Source organism: Budorcas taxicolor, chromosome 9 (genome assembly GCF_023091745.1).
Source record: "Budorcas taxicolor isolate Tak-1 chromosome 9, Takin1.1, whole genome shotgun sequence".
Taxonomy (NCBI): Eukaryota; Metazoa; Chordata; class Mammalia; order Artiodactyla; family Bovidae; genus Budorcas; species Budorcas taxicolor.
Window position 1 is genome coordinate 77,965,618 of NC_068918.1, and position 24,887 is coordinate 77,990,504.

General features: G+C 36.0%; 1 protein-coding gene across 1 annotated transcript; it reads right to left on the minus strand.

Annotated features, from left to right (window-relative positions):
- Positions 1-2,772: 2,772 nt before the first annotated feature.
- On the minus strand, positions 2,773-23,364 carry LATS1 (large tumor suppressor kinase 1). Its single transcript, XM_052645911.1, has 7 exons — positions 23,023-23,364; positions 18,447-18,594; positions 11,123-12,621; positions 8,112-8,694; positions 5,147-5,329; positions 4,846-4,952; positions 2,773-3,282 (listed from the first exon to the last, which is right to left on the minus strand). Exons 1-7 carry the CDS (start codon positions 23,362-23,364, stop codon positions 2,773-2,775), a joined length of 3,372 nt encoding a protein of 1,123 aa, XP_052501871.1.
- Between the last annotated feature and the right edge of the window lie 1,523 nt (positions 23,365-24,887).

Consider the following 24,887-nt stretch of genomic DNA (forward strand, 5'->3'; position numbering starts at 1 on the left):
AAAGTGACTTCTTAGTCATACATTCTATAGTTTCTATTACAAATAAGGTAGAAAAGATATAGCAACAGGGCCTGCCTTAGGACATCACTGGACAATATATAACTGTATCTACAATTACATAATTACAGAACACATTTCATAAATACCATTGATATGCATAAAAGGGGAAAGTATAAGAAAGACAGCAAGTTTTTTTTTAATGACTGGCAAAATTATTTTAAAAAGAAAACATGATTGATCCGTGTTTTCACTCTATTTCAACTGAGAGCATATAGATTTTTGACATTGGTCTCATCTTTTTGGCAGGAAATACCAGATTCCTACTGGAAGACTGGATATAGTTTGGGAATAAGTCAGCTGAATGTAGTTTAATAGTTTGGGAATATGACAGTATATCCAAACTGCTAAAAAATGCAGATACTAAAGGCTTGTACACTGCTTCGTTTAAATACAAAAAGTTTATACTGTCAGAGGAAATTTAAAAGGATACAATATTTATAGTGTCTGTTACATTTGAGGAATAAGGGCAACACAGATTTTGTGGGGAGAGGGGGAAGACAGCACCATAGTTTTTCTATAATGTAACTGTAACAAAGTTGGTTCTGTACTGTATTGCACCATAGTCCAGAAATAAAAACTAAGTGGAAATTTCAATAAATCTGAGAAAGCCTGAAGAGCAAGGGGGGTAACAACAAAAGTTCTTGAGCTAATTTGTTTTGCATAGAATTTTACAGGACTAATCAAATGCTCCATGAAGTGAAGACTGCTGTCTTACACAGTGCATTTTCTCACAATTTTGAGTAGAGGTCCTTCAAATATTTCTACATTAAGCCTGAAACAAGTCAAACATGTGTTAGTGCCCTTGAAAGGGTGTGTTTAAAGTGGAGCGCTGTACCAGAAAGAGAGGCATTCACAAGGATATCTTATCACATGGTACAGACCTTTCTCATCATAAATTATCAGTGTTTATACAAGATGTGCTAATCTGAGCACTAATCAATAAATTTAAAGCAAAGTTCTTAACTTATTAGTGTTCTTATAGGACAGAGGTCCATAACCAAGAGTATGTGACAGGTTTCAACACATCCAACTGCAATGCGACATCTTAGACATTATCTGTTGATATGCATTTTTCTGGGAACAGAGCCCACAATTTTCATCTGATTCTCAAAATGACCAATAACTGCCAAAGACCCACCATTACATAGTGGGTTATGTAGTGCTCTGAGAAGGCCATCTATGAAAACGTTGTAAGTGTGAGCTAATTAACCTTTGTCCTCCCCAATTCAACTGGAACAGGCTTTGCCTTTTTTTTTTGCCTTTAATTTTACTTACATATATGATTCCATTAGCTTTTATATGAGTAAGTTTGAAAATCACTAAAATTATGCCTCTTATCCACAGATACTAAGTTTCGATAAAACAATTCCCTACCAGTGGAGCTTAAGCAAATAAAATACAAATTTTACTAATGTTAGAATAGAGCCCTTTCCCCCTTCCTAAAAGATAAGCTAAATGTATTTTGGTATGAAACAACAAGTTGTCCTTAAAACCTAAGTATTATATATAATAGTAATGCTGAAAGACATATTATTTAACTTTAAATAAGTTATGAGGTTTTGAATTTTCTAAAAGACCACTATGTATTTTTTCCTAATTACTAATGGCCACCTTAATTAGGAGTTACATAATAATAATTTTTTTTACCAATTAATCTGACATAGGTAAAATGCTGCCAAACAGCCAGACTTTCCTTTGCCAGTAACAGTCCATGTATGCAGCACTGTTTTGAAGGAGCAAATCTATAACATTATTGATGACATAATCCAAACTATCACTATATAGAAAAGGTACTCACAAGTAAGTTCTAATCAGTTTTATATGAAGTTGAAAATGATCTCTGCTTAAAATGTGGAATTATTATTATTTTTAAATTTCAGAGTCAAAATATGAAAGATCTTAGCTTTTAGTACTAAAACTTTTAATTTATGGCAGCTTTATTCCCTTTAAAAACTTAAAGCAGCATTAAAAATACCAGTATGGAAAGAAAAATGTAGTGATTTGCTTCTTTCAAAGTCATTAATTTTTGAGATATGTTAAAAAATTAAATATTCTACACAGGGGGAAAAAGATAAGCTGCACTATTTTTCATTTGGATGAGCATACTATGTTTCATTTTTGTATTTCATATTTTATATTCATATTCAACTTTGAATTTCTTATTTATCAAATGTGAATTATACAGATTATCATTAGCCTAGGAACACTCACCACCATGATGCCTTCATTTCTATAGCTTATTTTTTCTAAGAATAAAGTTATGGGGAAAGGAAAAAAAACCAGCTCTGTAAATGTGGGGTATATTTCATATTTGGTTAAAGCAAGATAAAACTAAAACTGTCTTTCAAAAAAATTTCAAAAATTCTTGTTTTTTAAAATTATTTAGCATTATGTACACATAGAAAACAGGCTTCTCCTTTTAAACAAAGCACTATTTTTTATTTTAAGTACTTTAAGTACCAAGAACTGACTATAATATTCAGCTCATAATTTACTTTCTTTATAACAAATTTTTTTCTAAATTACTGACTTAAAAGGCTGGAATAAATTAATATTTAAAAGGATTTCCCATAATTTAGGAACATAAAATATTGTACACAGAGCACACATACATAGCTCTGTCATATTTGCATAATTTTACTCTCAGAGCTTCAAAAAACCCTGCGTTTCAGGCCTTTTTGCCAATCCTCATTATAATTATTTCCTAGTGTGTCAAACATACACTAGATCACGATTTTTCATCTCTGAGCCTGTGTGCTGATCATCTTCATCTGACTGCTGCTCTGAGCCTTGTGAATTAATATATTCATATTCAATAGGTTTTGGATAATTGTAAGGGTAGCCATTGTCATCAAAAAACCTCCGAAAGGTAAATTCATAGAAAGCATGTTCAGGGTGCTTTCCATTTTTATACCATCCGTTGAGAGTGTCGTTTACATTTTCTTCCTCATTATCATCACTCCGTAACTTGTCAGGATCAACAGGATCAAAATTTGATGTATCTGTTGGGTGTGTGATTTTAGGAATGTATGAAGCAGATTGCTGTCTCAGGTCACTGGAAAAATCAATTGTTTTAAAAAATGGATGAGCTTTTATTTCATCAGCACCATTCTTGCCTAAGCGATCTTCTGGTCCTCGGCAGAGTTTAATAATAAGATCAGAGGCCTCAGGACTCAGTTTAGCTTGCGGTGGGATGTGAAGAGATGTTTGCCAGTTGATAACCTTTAAAGAAGATTTTTAAAAATTAGAAGGAAAGAGGTACAAGTTTTATATGAAGAAGTCTTACTGGACTATTTGTGTGTTTTTAAATAAATTGCATGGTATTTCACATTCCTTCACTTTATTTTTTTGGTTTGTTTTTTGGCCACGCCACACAGCTTGTGGGATCTTAGGTCCCTGACCAGGGATCAAACCACGCCTCCTGCATTGAGAGTGCAGAGTCTTAACCACTGGACTGCTGGGGAAGTCCCTGAAGTTACTGTACTTTCAAACTCATTTTTCGCTCTGCTGTTGAGACTGCATAATTTCTATTGATTTTTCTTTAAGTTCACTGATTCTTTCCTCTTGCCGATATCATACTATCTGGATTAGTGTAACTTCCTCTTAAGTCTTAAAATCAAGTAGCTGATTCCTCAAACTCTATCCTTTTAAAAACTTGTTTTTGTTATCAGTTTCTTTGTCCACCCAAATGAATTTTAGAACTGGCTCACCTATTCGATTGATTATTACATATTACTCTCATACCCTACAACTGTATTAAACTCACTTATTAGTTCTATGGAGGTTTTCACAGATTGCCTGAGATTTTCAATATAGAAAACTATGCCACCTGTGAATAAAGCAAGTGTTTTTTTTTTCTAACCTTTATGCTTTTTCTTTCATTGCTGTATTACACTGGCTAAGACATCCAGATCTATGCTGAATAAGACTCAGACCAGACATCCTTGCCTTGTTCTTCATCTATAGGGAGAAAGCATCCAATTTTTCACACACAGCACCTACACAAACATATTTGTATTTCTACCTATGCATTTATTTCATATATACATATGCATTAAAATGAAGGCAAAATAAAGATACTTTCAGACAAATCTGACACAAACCTGAGAGAATATATTACCAGTAAACCTGCAACAAAAGAAATTCTGAAGAAGTTTTAAATATAGTGTATTAAATGAAGTGACAGACAGAACATAACTTGGGTAAAGTGTCACAGAAAAGACAGTATGTCAAGACACACTCAAAGAATGATTAAAAATGCCCAGGAGTGAAACAGAAAGGAGGGAAAGTTGTGAAACATGGGAGAGAAAGAAGGGTATTCCGTACAGAGGGAATGGTATGAACAAAGGAACAGAGGAAAGACTGGGACTTTATAGACAAAGCCACTAAAAGGTTTCTTAAATGGGATAATTTATGATCAACATTGTGAGCAGCTTTTCATTTAAGTGCTAGGGAGATACAGACATTTGTTAGTAGTTTGGGGCCAGAATGTACGTGAAAGGAAACAAAGCCAGCAGTCAGTAGAAAGAATAAATTGGAATACATCTTCAAAAGGTACTAAAAACTTGTAAGAGGTAGAACTATGAATGTAGTATATGCATGAGGAAGGATATGGGGGTGGTAAAGTCCCACGGGGGAGAGCACACGTGGAATTTCAGTGGGTTCCTATATCCTTACAAGCTCATTCTTTAATTGTAAATTAAGATGCTCTAAATAAAGGACTGATAAAGCTGTATGGTATTGGGGCTTCATAACAATTATTTTGGTACAGATTCTACACCTTACCTTCACTTGTGTTTCAAATGGTGTCTGTGCCAAGAAAGGCGGCTGTCCCACCAACATTTCAAAAAGAATGACACCAACACTCCACCAATCACACAACTGTGTATAGCCTAAAATTAGACACCAAATTTATGGTTATTCATAAGCACTTTTGAAAAAACTGCTCAGAATGAATACAATCAAAATTAATATTAAATCGCCAATTTATACTATAGAATTAATACTTTTATTGTAAACCTGAACCATTAGCCATAGTCTCCTGGTCTACAGGCATACTAAGATTCTTTATAGGACAAACGTCTACCTGTTCGTAACAAGACTTCAGGCGCAATATAATTAGGAGTCCCAACCAAAGAATGTGCGAGACACCGCTGGTGCTGGCGTGCAGCTCTCCGCTCCAGTGGTTTCAGTCTATCACCACATCGACAGTTAGAGGGGTCACCCCATTCATTACTGAAATCCATGCTATCTTGCCGTGGATGGTCACCTGTATAGTAAAATAAATAAATACATAAATAAAAACAACAAGAGTAGACCTGTTTAATCTTTAGACATCCTAAAGTTAACAACACTTCCCCGTGTTGACAAGCTAAGACACAATGTATGCCAAATCACTGATGCTGTGCTTATTAATAACTAGAGACTGTACTCTTGAAATACCAAAGGATAAATCTTACACTAAGAAAAATTAGCCTAAGATGCAGTAATTTACTCAACAACAAATGATGACAATAAAAGTTATTGAGTAGGCAGGACCGATAATTTGTTATTCTGGCTGCTCTCCAATTATTCTGGACAAAGTTTCAAACAAATTAGATTTGTGTTTCATTTATTCAGCAAATGACAACATTAACAATTAAAGACAATATTCTTCTCTCAGGCAGGTAATCTGTAGGGGAAAAATGTAACAAATACATAAGTAAGAACCAGTGATGCGTCCCGCACAGAGAATCAACATGCGGTGATAGGGCAAATGTGCTGAGGTGACATTTGTTTTGAAGAAAAAAAAAAAGAGGAACTCAACAATATGAAAACCAGACAAGGCATTCTACACACAACAATACTCGAGAGGACCAGTGTGGTTAGTAAAGGGGAGAATGGAACGAAATGGAGCAGGAGACAGCACACGTGGGTTTTACAAGCAAAAGAAACGGTTTGCCTTTTACTTCAAGTACAGTGAAGATACTGGAATATATATATATATATATGTGTGTGTGTGTGTGTATTTATACATATGAATATACTTACATATATACAGAAGTATTAAATGAAGGCATTTCTTTTAAAACACGTATCAGACCTTTTCATTCTCTTGAAGTGATGAAAAGGTCTGATATATGTTTAAAAAAGAAAACTTTTAACTGCTGTATAGAGAATAGAGTATAGGGAGCACAAGGGTGAAAAAGAGACCAGGTAAGAGGCTATTACAGTTAAGTTTGGACTATGATGATAATAGTACAGATGGAGAAAAGTGAACACATTTAGAATCAAGGATGGGTGGTGGTAGTACAATTTACCAAAAGGGAGGGGGAACAAATAGGGAGGGGGAGAAATTAAGAATCATTGATTAGCAGTCTTAAGTTTGAAAGGCCTATTAGGAATCTGTGTGAAAGGGAGAGGACATTTCTGAAGAGTGATTTCGAAGTCATTGATGCAGAGGTAGTTATTAAAGCTATGACTGGATGAAATCACCTAGGGAAAAAAAATCTGAAATTAACCTATCTGTAATAAACAACTGGGATGTTTGATTAAACAATCATTTCTACCCTCCAGTGGAGATTTTCAGTCAGAAGACTGGAAGAGAGTCTAAGAATCATATTTTTAAGATAAGCCCCAGATAAGATTCAGGTAAATCTGGGGAGATATTAAATTATGGAGAAGGCAATGGCACCCTACTCCAGTACTCTTGCCTAGAAAATCCCATGGAGGAGCCTGGTGGGCTGCAGTCCATGGGGTCGCTAAGAGTCGGACACGACTGAGCAACTTCACTTTCACTTTCCACTTTTATGCATTGGAGAAGGAAACGGCAGCCCACTCTGGTGTTCTTGCCTGGAGAATCCCTGGTGTTCTTGCCTGGAGAATCCCAGGGTCAGGGGAGCCTGGTGGGCTGCCGTCTATGGGGTCGCACGGAGTCAGACACGACTGAAGTGACTTAGCAGCAGCAGCAACCTGAACTTTAAAGTAGGTTCAGATATCTTAAGTTCTATCTATTTAATGTAAATCCGCTTGTGTTCACAAGAAGCATTGGAGGCAATAATACTTACCTCAGAGGATTGCTGTGAACATTAAATTAGAATATATATAAAGTACCTAGTCATGGTAAGTATTCAACAAATGTTAGATTGACTTACACTTCCATTAGTGCTTGGAGGGATCTTGGTGAGGCAGTGTGGTATAGCAGAAATAACATGGGCCCTGTAAGCAGACAAACCTGGGTTCAAAGCCTAGCCCTTACACTTATTTTCTGTCCGACCATGGGCAAATTTCTTACTTAGCCTCAGGTTCTTCACTCTGCCTCACAATGACATTGTGAGGATTAAAGAGAATCATGTACATAAAGTGTTTAAACAAGCTGTGTAACAGTCATACAATGGAATCCTAAAGAGCTGTGAAAATAAATGTTATTTATTTATATGCAGGAACACAGATGAACCTCAAACAAATATAGGAAGTCAACATAGAAGAATACATGTAGAATGATTACATTTAAATAAAGGTTCAAGGGTAGGCAAAATGAAGTAATATGTTGTTCAGGGATATGCATAAAACTATACAGAAAAGTAAAGAACTGATTATGGAGTTTTGAAATAAAGGTTACCTCTATGGAGGAAAGAAAGCGAAGTGATTGTTTAGGGACTTCAACAATACTAATAACCTAGTTCTTAAGTTGAGTGGTGTGTAGGGGGCTTCATTTAAAAATTATTCCCAAGCTGTCATATGACAGAAAACCACAAAATTCTATAAAGCAATTATCCTTCAATTAAAAAATTAAAAAAAATTATTTTCAAATTGTTATTTGTCTGACACATTTCACATTAACAAAATGTAAAGAGATTAATCCAAAAATGTTAATGACATTTAGAAATAATTAATTCTAACACACACTTTCATTTTATAAATCTAAGTATCTAAAGGATTCACTCACATTTATCCAATGGAGTTAAGACCTGACCCAGGACTTCTGGCTCCCATCCAGGGATAATATCATCTTATATTTTATTACACTAATAAATCATATGAATACATACAAATTTTATGATTTTACTCACCACTCTGGTAGTACTTAGAGTCATGTGTCCATCTGAAGCCAGTGCAGAGGCCGAAGTCAGTCAATTTAATATGACCATCACGATCGATCAAAATGTTATCAGGTTTAATATCTCTATGAATAAAACCCATTTTATGAACACTTTCGACTGCACAGGTAAGTTCTGCTATGTAGAATCGTGCCAGATTTTCTGGAAAGATGCCCATTCTAATTAATAGGCTCATCATATCACCCCCAGGAATATAGTCCATTACAAAGTATAAATTGTCTTTGTCTTGGAATGAATAATAAAGACGAACTACCCATTCGTTGTCAGCTTCGGCCAGGATATCTCTCTCAGCTTTGACATGAGCAACTTGATTTCGAAGCAGAACATCTTTCTTTCGAAGAGTTTTTGTTGCATACAAAGCCTTGGTATCTACTTTTCTTGCTAGACAGACTTCACCAAATGCTCCTATTCCTAATGTCTTTATCTTCACAAACATAGACTTGTCCATTTTAGCCCTCTTAAGACGGATGTAATTAGACTCTTTTTGGCAAAGCATCTTTCTCATTTGATCTTGGGCATCTTGAGATAATCCAACCTAGGCAAATAAACTTAATATTAAATGAGGAATTATCTTCTATACTAAATATTAAGAAATCGCTTGGAAAAAGTTCAGGCATATATATTTAAAGGTTAAATGCATAATAATTTTTAACAAAGCATGTTAGAAATCTTATCAAAAGTGCAGCATAAGGGATAGTTAACAGGATACACAAGGTGAATACAGAGTCTGCTGTGGAGAGCAAGGAGAAGATGCTATCAATGGTCAGCTTTCTACTCCTCTCTAATGCACTAAAAAAGAGTTCCCAGTGTGCAATCGCCAAACACGTTAACATGCACCCTCATCTATCTCTCCCTGCACATTCATCCCAAACTACATAATAGATTGCTTTCATTATATGCATCCACTTGTAGAATGCCTATGTCTCAAATATTCTCATTTTGGTCTTCATGAAAAGAAATTCTTCCACTCCAGGTTCATTTATTCTAAAAAACTGATGTATTAAAAACAAAAGAATATCTTCTCTAGTCAACCCACTCACTAATCAGTCAGTCTTTCCTTTTATCTTTTTCAGGGCATTAGAGTAAAGGCAGGACTCACAGCCATCACTAACACAAAATGCACAGAGTATGTCCTACCTTATTTCAAAGGGACTACTTGTTTGATTATAAGGTATCTTTTAGATATTTTGCAACATTTCAAAGAAGAGTCAGTGTGACTTGTGAAGATAGGAAAAAAACCCAGATAAAAACAAAAACCAAAAACCAGTGTCTAAGTAGACATGGAATACCTGGATTTAGAAGGAAAAACAGTCTATTTATGACTAGTTAATAAAGGATTAATTTAAGAATCTAAATAGAAAAGGAATTTGTTTTGAAAAGTAGATAACTCTAGAAACGCAAGGCTAATTAAAATACAGCAACCTCATGCTTCTGTTAGAATAGGCATTTGCATGCAAAATCTTTTAAGAAGGGTGGCATGCCAGACTTAGTAAAGAACTGTTTCTCTTAAAATCTTACTTGCCTACACAGTAATGGAGGCTACAGAAGTCAGCAAAGCTTCCAACACCATAAAAGTTTAAATCAGCTATTAGTGAAAGTGAAGAGGAAAAAGGAAAAATAAACTAAGAAAATACATACAGACAGACTTTAGTAAGAAATCCTAAGAGCTAAATATGGATAAGCCATATAGGTTATTATGGTATTTCTCACAATAAAATTCAGTTTATAGCAAGAGTAACTATACTGTGAAGTCAGATCCAGAAAAATCATTTTAAAAGAACAGTTCTCTCAAATGTCATGAGAAACTTTAACACAAACGAGCCTCTTAAGATTTGGGGCAGTAGATGTAAGACTGGGAGTCAAAGCTCTGAACTATAAACATGTTATAAAAATAACAGTACCACCATAGTATCTAAAGAAGAGAGTTACATGGAATCACAACAGAAATTAATCTAAAGGGTTTAATTATTCTGATCTCCTTTTTAGTAGATTTTAATAATTTCAGGACATTTTTCTAGTACATTATAAAAATAAAATTAGAAGGGGAAATAACTGAAAGGAGATGTCTCTGACACTTCTAATAAGACCAACCTGATGAATAAACCCCTAAGCCCCAAAACAACTATAAGTAAAAATATGTTTCATAAGTTTATCAAGAGATAGGACTAAGATATTTCTAGTCTATTTTAAAATGTAAGATAATATGTAAACTCTAGAAAATAACTCTTGCTTCAGTTTCCATTAAAGGGATTATGTATACCTAAATTGCATACTGCAAATTATACTTTTCTTAATTTATTACAATTTTATTACAGAAAATTCTGGGTAAATCCTGAAATGCTAAAATAAAATGGTATAATCTAAAGTACTTTAATGTTTACTGACTTTTAAATAACTGATAATACATTTAGCATAAAAATACTAGACCACAGTATTTTAAAATAAACACCAAGCAAATGCATGATCAAGTATAAAAATAGAAAATTTTAAAGGTTTTATACTCAGCCATAAAAGGAATGAAATAATGCCATTTGCAGCAACATGGATGGACCTAGAGACTGTCATACAGAGTGAAGTAAGTCAGAAAAAGAGACAAATACAATATCGCTTTTATGTGGAATCGAAAAAAAAAGGTACAAATGGGCTTATTTACAAAACAGATCTAGAGTTACAGATGTAGAAAACAAACTTACAGTTACCAGCGGAATAAGGAATAAACTGGGACATTGGAACTGACATATACACACTACTATATATTACATAGATAACTAAAAAAGGCCTACTGTATAGCACATGGAACTCTACTCAATATTCTGTAATGGCTTATATGGGAAAATAATATAAAAAAGAGTGGGTATGTGTATATGAATAACTGATTCACTCTGCTGTACAACTGAAACACAACATTGCAAACCAACTACATTCCAATAAAAATAAAAAGTAATAATATAAAAAAAATTTACCCGCATCATTTCGTTCTCTAATTGTTTTTTACGATGTAGACGTTGCTGATGAGATTTGAGCACATTTTCTACATGTTGCTCCATGAAGAATTTAAATGCCTGAGGAGAGTAACTTTGAATACGAGATTCCCTTCGTTCTTCATCTTTCTTGTTTTTCCTAACAGTGATAGGTGAAGTGGTAATCTGTTTCTTTTCTTTATCTCCAGTATCAACACTGTCATAACTTTTTTCACTCTCATCTTCCTTAGGCAAGCTTGGCTGCTCCTCTTTGCTAGACTTACTGACCAATTCATATGGAGGAACAGATGGGTTTTGGTGTAGCAGATGCTTGGGATAAGGTGGTGGCGGACCTTGATAGTTTGGAGCTTCAGCAACAGGTGGCATAACGGTACCCTCAGAAAAAGGACTAGGTTGAACACTCTGAACGGGCTGCGGTATCCAAGAAGGGTGTGTAGGTGCTAAAGCAGTCTGCAGCTCTGGTTTCAATACACGTATACTTTTCACAGGCTGTTGAATGGGAGCTGGTGTAATAGCAGTGACTGTTGTAGCTGAAGGTTGAGAATTAGCAGAATGACTTGTTCTGTTTCCTAATGGGTTATTAAAAGAATTTGACCTCACTGGTATGTTAGGTTGCCACGTAGGGATTTCATGTCCGCTGCTTGGGGATGACTGGGCAGGAGCAGATGATGACTGAGGCCAAGTTGTTTGCAGTCCAGGTACATTAATGTTATAAAGTTCCATGTTATGACTATTTCTGTTTGGCACCATCATAGCTTGAGGAATGTTCCCATTTGTGTATGATGACGGAGCAGCAGAACCCCCTGTTTGTAAAGCAGAGGGGCTTTGTCCATTAGTTGGGGTCAGAGGATATGGAGGGGGTGGCTGCCGACTGACAGTGCCAGCAGAGACAACATTCTGGTGCATCATAAACTCAGTCTGACCACTACCATTCTGAATTCCAGGTCTCCCGGGTGGAAAATTAAATTTGTTAGAGCTCTGCATGATGATTGGCTGTCTGCCAACAGGAACAGAATTAATGCCTCTCTGTCCCTGATTAGGAGGATTCATTGGGGATGTGTTAAGAGGTGGTGGAGGATAGCCCTCCTGCCAGGCTCCAGGTGGAACTGGAGAGATTCGGGAGATGACGTAGTCCATGTTCCCAGAATAGCGCTTTGTTTGAGAGTTTGGTTCCCACGATGGGGGAGGCGGAGTTGTACCTCTTGGAGGGGGAGTCTGGCCTCTTGGAGGTGGTGGAGGAGTGACACTCCTTACTTGAGGAGGTGGTGGGGGGTTCACTCTCTGTCCATTGCTAGGATGAGCTTGAGTAAATGCTGTTATACCAGATCCTGACAAAGGTCTTCCTACATCTGTCTGTGAGTTGGGACTTTCAGAACGGTATGCTACACTTTCTCCTAGTGGTGGACCATGTCTCTGAGGAACTAAGGATTCTTTAGAACCCTTCCAGCTTTGTTTGCGGTTAATTGATTGTTGCACACTCCCTATGGGAATAAAACAGAAAAAAACAACATGCTTTTTAACCTCCTACTTTTGAAAAATTTAGCTTGGAATTCTAAGGCTACTAAAAGATAATACTCTTTCAAGAATTACAAAAAAAATTTCAGCATGTGGTTTTATATTTTAGAATTTTATCCATTTTTGACTAGGTAATACCTTCTCATAGCTTAAAATTCAGGCAGTACAAAAGGACACGGATCCCTGTCCCTTAGCCAACCAATGTCACTGAAGGTAACCAATGTCATCAGTAAGATATTTTAGGAGTACACAAGTAAATAGTCCTAGAAAGGGGAAAGGAAACCCTCCTACACTGTTGGTGGGAATGTAAATTGGTACAGACACTATGGAGATTCATCAAAAAGCTAAAACTAAAAGTTGCCATATGATCCAGCAATACCACTTCTGGGCATGTATTTGGACAAAACTATAATCTGAAAAGATACATGTACCCCAGTGTTCACAGCAGCACTATTTACAATAGCAAAGACATGAAAGAAACCTAAGTGTCCATTAACAAATGAATGAATAAAGATGTAGTGTACACACACACACATACCCCCACAGGAATATTAGTCATAAAAAAAATAATGAAATAATCCTATTTGCAGCCACATGGATGCAACTAGAGATTATCATACTAAGCAAAATAAGTCAGAAAGAGAAAGACAAATAACATATATCACTTATAGGTGGAATCTAAAATGTGACACAAATGAACTTATCTGAGAAACAGACTCACAGACATAGAGAATAGATTTCTGGTTGTCAAGGGGGTGAGGGTAGAGGTGGGGGAGGTTAGATTGGGAGTTTGGGGCTAGCAGATGTAAACTATTATATTTAGAGTGAATAAACAACAAGGTCCTATTGTATAGCAAAGGGAACTATATTTAATGTCCATTATGGTAATAAACCATAATGGAAAAAATATGAAAACGAATATATATATATATATATAAAACTGAACCATTTTGCTGTACATCAGAAACAATATAAATCGACTATACTTCAATTAAAAAAAACAATATACCTCCTATATATACTATTGTGCCTGGGTCTTTTCATTTAAAAAAACCGAAGATTCTATATTAGTATATAAAACAGTTTTTTACTTAAAAAAAAAAGTTATTACAGTTTTTCACTACATGGTTGTACCCAGATTTATTTAATCAGTTTCTCTGATGGCTATTAAAGTGGTTTCCAATCTTTTGGTTTACCCCTCCCCTCCGAAAGCAATGAAGAATTTTGTACAGATATCATTTCATAGATATGTTAGGTAGATAAATTATTAGAAATGGCATTATTGAGCCAAAGGATGCGTCCATTTGTAGTTTTGATAAATAGAACACTAATTTTAAATATATTTCAGTATGGCTTTTAAAACAAAAAAGTAAGGGATAACTAGACACTAAATAAGGTAGAGATTTTACAGAGTCTCTATTTAATGGAATTTCCAAATAAGCAGGCAAGAAAACATACAATACCGAAGGAAAAAAAAAAATGTGTTCAAAATAGTTTTGTCGCTTAGAAAAGGGCTGATATAATGTATTTAAAATATATGTAAAATACATTTGTATAAAATACAATACACATAAATAATATATTCCAGAAGGATTAAACATTTAAATGTTGAAGATGATACCATACAAGTATACTAGGAAAAAAGCAGTGGACATTTGTTAATACTGGGGTACTTCTTTGTACCTCCTGGGAAGGTCTTCCGAAGTATGACAAATATAGAGAACAATACAGTAAGAGACTGATAGATTTAAGTACATAAAACACTTAGCACCATTCAAAGCAAAACAAACAAGAAACACTCATAAATTTGAAAGGTTAACACCACATTACCCTGGGAGAAAATGTATTTAAGAACACATGAAAAAGAAACTGGTAAATATTCAGAATGGACAGTTTAACACTCTATTTTACATAAGTCTGTCAGCATCCTGGGGCTATAATTTCTGGGACAGTCATCACTCTGGGTAAGTTACACAAGTCCTCTGACCACAGGCTCAGTCTTACCTTCCTCGGAGAGTCAGCTGAGGCCAAATGCACCAAATCACTCTCCCACTTTTACCAGTTAAGATGAAATCCCTGCAACCCTCAAGTACTTGCGACTGTGCTTAGTCGTGCTCAGCTTCTCAGTCGTGTTCAACTTCTCACGACCTCATGGACTGCAGCCTGCCAGGTTCCTCTGTACATGGGGATTCTCTAGGCAAGAATACTGGAGTGGGTTGCCACGCCCTCCTTCAAGGGGATCTTCCCAATCCAGGCATAGAACCCAGATCTTCCACACTGCAGTAAGATTCTTTACCGTCTGAGCCACGGGGAAGCCCCAAGTATACTGCCACCCTTATTGCTATGAACCTCCCATGAAGATCTCTGTTCTTCTACTTCCTAAACCCCCGACTACTGCCCTTTAGACACACTTTTATTCTATGACGAGCAAATGCTTCTCCATTACTGACCTCTGCTCCAAGCTTTCCCCTACCTTCTTAAAGCAGATTATCATCTGCTGACATTACTTTCCTTTCAGCCCTTTGCAATTAAGGTTTTCTTTAAAAAATAAACTGGGTTAAAAGGTAGAGCTCCACTTCTTTGCTCTCCAATTATGTTTCTAGATCATATTTATTTCTGCATTCTCTTTGAAAAAGCCAGTTCTTTAGAAGCTCATGCTATCTGTGGGAGGTCTCATTCATTCTTTTAATGTTCACTTAATGAACACCTACTTGCTCACCTTCATTCACCCATAAATTCTAACTTTGATGCTCTCCGCTAAGCCCTGACAACATTCTATAACGTCAACATCCACATGGACAAGCCATGAATCACCCTGGTTCCAGGTTCAATCCCTGGTCAGGGAACTAAGACCCTGAAAGTGGTGTGACACTGCACCCTTCTCCCCCACCCCCACACAAAAGAGGTGAAAACTGGATAAGAATTCTGAAGTATCAAGCTAGGATCTTCAACAAATTCTGCAATATAATGGGACACTTTCACTTGGATAACTCAATGAACCTAACTAAACCTTATGTCAAAAACCAGACTTATGAACTTTCTCCACCAAACTCTGTCCTCTGAGCATTCCCTTTTATAACGTGAGGCCTCACCATCCATTTTTATACACAAAAGCCTAAGAGTCACCCCACTCTGTTATCACCCACCACATGCAATCTGTATCTGTGTTATCAATTTTATTCCTATCTCTTTCTTAATTCATTCTATTTTCTCCACCACCATCTCCCTAGTCCAAATTACCTTCATTTCCTGTGTACTGTATTTCTTATCAAGTCTACACCCTCCTTTGCTCTAATTCCTTCTCATCCATTGCAGCTATCTTTCTGAAACACAAAGTGAATCACGTCATTACCCTGCTTGAAATGTTTCTGTTACCTCCTACTGCTCTTAGGATAAAATCAGTAGACAGTCCTGCATAGTCAGGCCCCTATGCGCTTCTCCACTCATATCTTATACTCTTGTTTTCAGCATTTGAGCCACATTCATTTCTTCGAATGTACATACCTTACTGAAAGAAAAGTCAAAGCAAAAGTTGCTCAGTTGTGTCCGACTCTTTGTGACCCCATCGACTATACAGTCCATGGAATTCTCTAGGCCAGAATACTGGAGTGGGTAGCCTTTCTCTTCTCCAGGAGATCTTCCCAACCCAGGGATTGAAGCCAGGTCTCCCATGTTGCCAGACAAGCCATGCATAGGAACAAACCTCCTCACTAAACCCATCCCCACTAACACTTTCTTTCTTCAGATATCAGCTCTATTATCAGTTTAACAGGAAGGTTTTCTCTGATGTCCTTGATCAGGTCAAAAACCTCTCTATCGTATAAGTCCACAGAATCACATAACTCTCCTCTCTTCATTCACACTTGTAATTCTACATGTATTTCTGTATTTGATCTCCCTTACTAGAATCTCAACTCCAAAAAAGGGCAAGAACTTTATACCCAATGCCAAGCAAAGGGCCTGAAACAAGGAATTGACCAATAAAAATTTGCTGAATGAAAGAATGAAAATATTAGGCCTCTTACAAATCAATTTAAAAAGATAAACACAAGATTAAGAAAGAATTAAAATGTCAATTTAAAAACAATCAATAAACAAATATTCAAGCTCACCAGTGATCAAAGAAATGTGGATGTAAACTGATAGTACTTTCATAACCATTAAACATATGAAAAGGATAATACCTAGGATTTATAAATACAGGCATTCTCATATTAAACTGATTGGGACAGTCTAAGTTGGTAACACCTTTCTGGACAGCAATACAGGCATATCTTGGAGGGAGACGGTTGTGAGTTTAGTTTTAGGACAGGTCAGTAAGGTGACTAATGCAATAAAGTGAGTCATATAGACTTTGGTTTCTCTGTGCATAGAAAGGTTATGTTTACCTTATACACACACACACGTGAATATATGAATATATATATATACACATATCATAGTAAGTGGGTAATAGCATTACATCTAAAAAACAATGTACATATCTTATTAAAAATATTTTATTGCTAAAAAAAAAAGAGGCTAACCATCATCTGAGCCTTCAGTGAGTCATACTCTTTATTGGTGGAAGGTTTGAAATATTTCGAGGATTACCAAAATATGACACAGAGACATGAACTGAGCAAACGCTGCTTGCAAAATGGCACCAACAGACTTGCCTGGTGCAGGGTTGCCACAAACCTTCAATTTGTAAAAAATGCAGTACCTGCAAAGTGCAATGAAGCGAAGCACAACAATATAAAGTATGCCCATAAGAAAAACTTTCTGTAAATCCTTGAAAATTTACTTTTACCTAATCATCAGAAATGTACAAAGATTTAGGTAAAAGGGCATTTACTTCAGTATGTCTGTAATGGCCAAAAGAAAAAAAAAAAAAAGGAGCCAGGCAAATGTCAAAAAATGAAAGGCTGGCTAAATAACATATGTGACAGATCTATCTCACTGTAGCCAAGTGTTTTGTAGGCCACTTAATAATAATGAAAGTTATACACGGTGAAGTAAGTGAATAAAGCAGGTTTTAATAAGCCCTCTGCTTTCACTCAGAGAAGGCGATGGTACCCCACTCCAGTACTCTTGCCTGGAAAATCCCATGGATGGAGGAGCCTGGTAGGCTGCAGACCCTGGGGTCGCTACGAGTCGGACATGACTGAGCAACTTCCCTTTCACTTTTCACTTTCACGCACTGGAGAAGGAAATGGCAACCCACTCCAGTGTTCTTGCCTGGAGAATCCCAGGGACGGGGGAGCCTGGTGGGCTGCCATCTATGGGGTCGCACAGAGTCAGACACAACTGAAGTGACTTAGCGCAGCAGCAGCTGCTTTCACTTAAACAATAAACAAAACACACACATATAAATCCACTTGTTTTTCACAGGAAAAAAAGACTAAGAAATAAAACATACCAAAGTCTGGTGGGTATTTATAGTGGTGCTTTATTTCGTTTACTTTCTAAATCTACGACGAACATGTTTCACAATAAGAAAAGATTATATACATGAAAAATGAATAGTTTGAATGATAATATTTATGGTTAAAAAGAAAAATATTTCAGTTGCATTATAACCAATCAAGCAGTTCTCAACCTAGACTGCTGCTTATCAGAATTAACTATGGAACTTTAGGTCCCCATCTGCAAATTCATTTTGGTTTAACAACTATAATGTTATTATTCTGGCTTGAGACTCTCACTGTGATGCTTTTAACAGTTCCTAGGATAAAACATTTTATATACTTAAATATTTTTAAATATTATAAAATAAGAGATTAGGAAAAAAAAAAACATGATTAATCACCTGGCTTCAAGTTGGCATTAACAGGTCTGGCAGCTGCTGCGGCCATCTGTTCCCGTCGAGGATCTTGATAACTCATTTTACTGATGAATTCAATTGCAGCTTCTATACTTCTGTTATTAGTTTTCTGAAGAGCTTGTATAACCATATCCTGACATGAAGTTTAATAAAATTTAAATCATATAATTAATAAGAAGGAAAGAACACTATAACTTCCACTAGAGAAGTTCATAATTTTGAGGAACAAGGCCTCAAGCCATAATCTAATGTCCTGTTTGTAAAACTACTATGAGGGGGAGGGACAAGATAAGGGTAGGGTATTAAGAGGTACAAACTACTATAGCTAAAATAAATAAGCTACAAGGTATAGCACAGTAAAAGTATAAAAATCCATACAATCTCAAATTACTAAAGAAAACAAAACAAACCCTCAAATCCTTCAAATGTTTCTTTAATATTTTCACCTTTATGTAAAGTATTCCTGTTTTCTTCTAGGGTTTTTTCCCAGATATAGTCATAACATGCTTCTGAATTTTCTCATTCTTAATTTCATTCTTACATAAACAGAGACTATCAGATTGTTAAAAACAGTATCAATCAACATACTGGAAACCACTCTTTTGCATCATGGAAAGTAGTTTATTAAACTTCTCTGTGTGTTTATTAGTAAAAGACTTATGTTATTCTGGTTCCTACCTTCTTAAGAGTTTAAGGACACAAATACAGGACAAATGGTAGAGGGAAAACACTCAGACTTTATATGATTATGTTACAAAGACTTTAGGAGACTATGTGGCATGACAGAAAAAAAAAAAAAAAAAAGGAGTTTGATATCAACTGGAACCAAAGAGTCTGAGTTCCAGCAGCCCTGTATTATTTTCTCATGCTTAGAAGCAAAAATACACTCCAGCCTCACTTTAGAACTGAGTGGACTTTGGCACCTTAATTTAACATCTCAGAGCTCAATTTCTTCATCTGTAATTCACTGAGAATTGACATGAGGATTACACAAGAAAATATGTGAAAGCACAGCAGCACAGTGCCTGGAGCTCAGATATGGCTTGTTCTCCTGCTCTGTTCCTTATCCTTTACGTTATGTAAACATAGATTATACACTAACATGCAGAAAGTATACTGATACGAATTTTTCAAGAGGGAGGCAGCTACTTACTTGTCCTATAGGATTTACTATTTCAAAAATTACTTTTAAATGAAAAACGGCTTAGGAAGACTAATGGGCGGAACAGACACTGTTAGACATTTGTCTTACACAAAATGACTGGAGGTGACTGTGAGGCCTAGTGAAAAAAGGCTGTGGCAGAGACTTGCTGCTTACTCAAGATCTATTCTTTCTTTAAAAAGTTACTAGGATTTTGATTGAAGTTTTCCTTATACCTACAGTGGCCACATGACAATTCTGACCAATAAGACAAAAACACAAGGATTTCTGGAGGAACGCTGCTATCACTGATTTAGGTATTGGTCCTTCTTGTGTCCTGTTTCTTAGACAACAGATAAAAAGGTACACTGTGGTCACATTTTATGTGATCAGACTTGGCAAATTTGTAGTGAGACACAAAGGATTAGTAAGTCTCACTTTATGTGCAAATTTAAAATAATACAAATCACCCAAATTAAAATTCATCAGGGAGTGCTTAACTTTAAAACTGTTAAACCAAGTGAACTGCAAACTGTATTTATGCTATTATCACATGGCAGTGCCATCTCAGTTGGTAAGAAAACTGATATCCACCATTCTTGTTCAACACTGTGAAAACCATATCCTTAAGCACATTAGAATTTCAGCTTGTGATTTTGATGATTAATTATTATGCTTTTATTTTTGAATTTTATTGCTATATGGTAAAATATTTGTTACATCTGTAACAATATCAACCAAGTGTTCCTTAAGTGGGGGTGTTAGTGCCTGTGTGAAAAAGAGCACCCTCAAATCAGTAACTTTGGAATAGAAGTCCTGTATGATAGAAAACATAATGTCCATATTGCTGTGCTTTGGTTGCTTAGAAGCAAAAATATATCCCAGTGATTGTAGCTATATGTGACCCGAGAATACAGTGATCCTATTTCATATTTATTCTTATGAGGAAATTAATCTTGAAATATTTAAGGCAAAAAAAAAAAACAACCCAGAGTAAGTGAAAACTGAATCAGAATTTTGAAGTACCAAGTTAGGATCTTGAACAAATTCTGCAATACAATGGGAAGCTATCAGAAAGAATGATTCAGGAGGCAGAAGTAAATTGCCATACTCTTTATATCACTGCAAGTATAAATAATACCATTCCTTCCTTATTTGAATAAATGAGGATTAATAAATGTCTAAATGTTTTCAGTAAAGCAACCTTAAAGGGCTACTAATGTCATAAGGTAAACAATTTTGAAATGTGTGATTGCAGTAAAGCTAACATCTTTGCAATGCAAAGCAACTCTTGTTATTATTGCCAACAGATAAAGAACAGGACACTGACCAATGCCTTACAATTCTTAAAATTGTTTATGTTAGAAAAAAATTTTAAGTTCCTTAAAACTATGGTGGCTTCCCTTGTGGCTCAGCTGGTAAAGAATCCGCCTGCAATGGGTGAGACCTGAGTTCAATCCCTGGGTTGGGAAGATTCCCTGGAGAAGGGAAAGGCTAACCACTCCAGTATTCCAGCCTGGAGAATTCCATGGACTATACAGTCCATGGGGTCACAAAGTGTCGGACACGACTGGGCAACTTTCACAGTAGGGGAATGGAACATTTTTGTTATGATTCCCTATCCTGACTGATGGGTTCACACACAGTAAGTGTTCCATAAATATGTATTTAATGATGTGACTTAATCTGACATACACATTATCACTTAAGGGCCTTTATAGTATAGCCATGTGCTTTCCTAAACTTCCTCTTCCTAGTACTATGTAAGAGGAAAGTAAAAGATCATGATTCAGCCTTCTCTTTATTCTCTGCCATGTGACTAAAGTATTAGGAAGAAAGTACTCTAAACAACCTTCATTCAAGCCATTTCTTTAATCCCCCAACTATTAACCAGGTCTTCTCCTCTACATATATTTTCTGGTGCAAATCCAACATTTTTAGAACATTTAAATATAAAATTAATAGGAAATGAGATTAATCAAATGAAGAGAATGGGCCAGAAATAATCTTTTTTCTTCCTAGTTTTGTTGCAAATTTCCCTTTTCAAATCCATTACTATAATGCCTACTTAGGTTCTCATTTTTAAAATTAAACATAGAGATAGCTGAAAATGTGGTCACTAGAATATTAACAAAGTGAAGAAATTTTAAGAGTAATTATTTTTGTGTGGTGAAGCTAAAGGTAATTTTTAGTTTTTTTCCTTATATGGTTTAATTTTTAACATGGAATAGATACTTTTAAAATCAGGAAAAAAGTTACTATAATTTTTAAAGAAAATGTAATCAATGCCTGATTATTCACACTTAGTTATAATTTCCATGGCGAATTTTTACCTAGAATGATTTCTGCCATTTAAAATATTCACCTGAAGAATATAATCACAGAAAAGAAATTTTATTAGTTACTTAAACAAAATATGATTAAATAATAAAGGCTATGAAAACTTTAAAAATGAGTTCTAAAGGTAAAAATATTAAAGTTAGTATAATTAACATGAACTGAAATTTCATCAAAAAACTGAAATTCTTGGAGATTGATCAACAAGTAAATTTTTAATTTTTGTGAGTTTAAGACTTGTATCTGAGAGTTATGTGAGGATAACTGCTTAATGATATCTCTGATTGTACTTCCTTCTCTGTAACATAAGCTTAAACTTCATATCCTTAGGGCTATCATTTCCACAGCCACTCAGCTCACCATAGCAACTATGACACACAAGCAGATGTCCTTCCCCTGACCCCACCTGTGGCTTTCCTCACGTGCACTTTGGGTCTGACTTCATAACCTTTTCAATCTCAGAACCACAGAAAAAAACTAAAGAAATATTAATTATTTTGCTTCAATAACTAATGAAATTGTAAACAACATTCTTTGCTTGTAGAATGTACATATTTGTATGACTCATTGGAAAAGACCCTAATGCTGGGAAAGACTGAAGGCAGGAGGAGAAGGGGACGACAGATGATGAGATGGTTGGATGGCATCACTGACTTGGTGGACATGAGTTTGAGCATGTTGGTGATGGACAGGGAAGCCTGGTGTGCTACAGTCCATGGGGTCACAAAGAGTCGGACACGACTGAGTGACTGTACTGACGGTAGTTGGTGGTTCAGTCGCTAAGTCATGACCGACTCTTGCGACCCCCATGGACTGTAGCCTGCCAGGTTGCTCTGTCCATGGGATTCTCCAGGCAAAAATACTGGAGTGGGTTGCTATTTCCTTCTCCAGGAGATCTTCCCAACCCAGGAATCAAACCCAAGTCTCCTGCACTGCAGGAAGATTCTCTAGGGACTGAGCTACCAGGGAAGCACTACGTATTTGTGTACATTAAATAAATCCTCAAAGGCAACACTTAGGCAGATCACCTAAAGTGCTACACAGTATAAATTAAGAAAAATTCTTTTACCAGTGCTTACTTACCTCATCAAATCCAGCAGCTTGCAAGTCTTGAAGCATTTGTGGATTAACTTCTGAAGGACTCCGACTTGTTTCATTTGCAAATGGTTGTAGAGAGTTTCGAATTTCCAGCAAGGCTTTATGATGCATCCCAAACTTGGGTGGATTTCTGACTTGCCGCGGATCTTCAGCTGACATTTTACCCATGTTTTGCTCAGCCTTAGCAGCATCCGATGGTTTGGATAAGTTCCTAAGGGATTCCCGAATTTCTTGCAGCATCTGCCGACTGCTGCCAGTGTAGTTACTGGCAGGAAAGGTCTTAGGCCTCATTTGTCTATATCCTTCTGGCTTTTCACTTCTCTTCATGAAAACATCTATATGTCTAACCCACACAAAAGACTTCTTTAACAGCTACTTGATTGAGATTCAGAGCTTTCCCTTGAGCAAAACTTAAAAAAATCTTTTGCAGAAGTCCCCAGGAATGCTACAATTCTTTACAACCTAAATAAAAGAAAAAATAAACAAAGCTATAAAGCGACTGACTGATAAAGCAGTGCCATGCACAGCAGGTATCCCCTTATCCAGGGGGTATACCTTTTAAGACTACAAGTAGATGCCTGAAACTTCAGATAGTACCCGACCCTATATATACAGTAGACATCTGAACAACATGGGCTTGAACTGCATGGGTCCACTCATATGTGGATTTTTTTCAACAAACAGGTACTACAGTAAACACAATCTGGTGGTTGGTTGAATCCAAGGATGTGAATGGAGGGCTGACTGTAAAGTTATGCTCAAATTTTCAACGGCACAAAGGAACGGCACCCCAGCGCTTGAGCTGTTCAAGAGTCAACTGTACTGTTTTTTCCTATACATACATAACTATGATAAAGTTTAATTTAGGTACAGTAAAAAATTTAACAACTAATAATAAAGTAGAACAGCTATGGGAATTCCTTGGCAGTCCAGTGGTTAGGATTCTGTACACTCATTCCCCAGATGCCTCAAGTTCAATACCAGGTCAGGGAACTAACATCCCACAAGCCGTGGGGCACTTCCCCCCCGCCCAAAAAAAAAGATTTATAACAACATACATGTAACAACATGAATGTAGTTTCTCTCTTAAAATACCTTACTGTATAAATGTTATGTCTTAACTAAGCACATATCATATACCGGGGCGATAACTTTCATAGTTTGAGGTGTAAGAGCATAACTAGTACACATTTCTGTTTTTCTTTTGCACAACCACAATTTTGTGTATAGAAGATATGTTCTTATGGTAGATCTTAAAGGTCTCAGTACATATTTTTTTTCTTATTAAACTGAGAACTTTCACTTTAAACAAGCACTTGATGGCTTTTCTTTGGCATATCTGAATTGCCAGCATCACTACTCTTGTGCCTTGGGGCCATTATTAAATTCTCTCAGTATCTAGGTTGCACTTCATTTATAGCCATCTAGGCATTCCTTTAGTTTGGGTTTCAACTCCAAGTTAGCCATCATTTTACTATTCTTATTGACCATTCCAAAGATGGTTCTCCTTAATAGAGAGGAAAAAAATGAAATAAGAATAGTTTTGCTTCTCTATGTCAAGATACATTTGCCTTTCATTCCCCTAACACAGAAACTGGTAAATATAGGCAGTGCAGAAGTATCTGTTAAACTAATAAATGCAAGTGATTTATTCCTTTTTACTCTGAAGAAAATATAATTTTATTTCAATTATTAAAAAGAAATGCACCCTATTGAAAAAATTCAAATATCACATAATTATGCAAGGTAGAAGTCCCTCATAATTCCCTCCCTCAACAGAGAATCACTGTAGTAGGCTGAATAATAACATCCCCAAAGCTAACCACTTCCTAATCCTTGGAATCTGCTAA

Excerpts from the sequence above, each read along its gene's own strand:
- LATS1 (XM_052645911.1), bottom strand. The coding sequence starts at position 23,364 with ATGAAGAGAAGTGAAAAGCCAGAAGGATATAGACAAATGAGGCCTAAG. Across the intron at positions 8,695-11,122 it reads TAGAGAACGAAATGATGCGG|GTTGGATTATCTCAAGATGC; the intron begins GTAAATTTTTTT and ends TTATTTGCCTAG. Across the intron at positions 5,330-8,111 it reads CTCTAAGTACTACCAGAGTG|GTGACCATCCACGGCAAGAT; the intron begins GTGAGTAAAATC and ends TTTACTATACAG.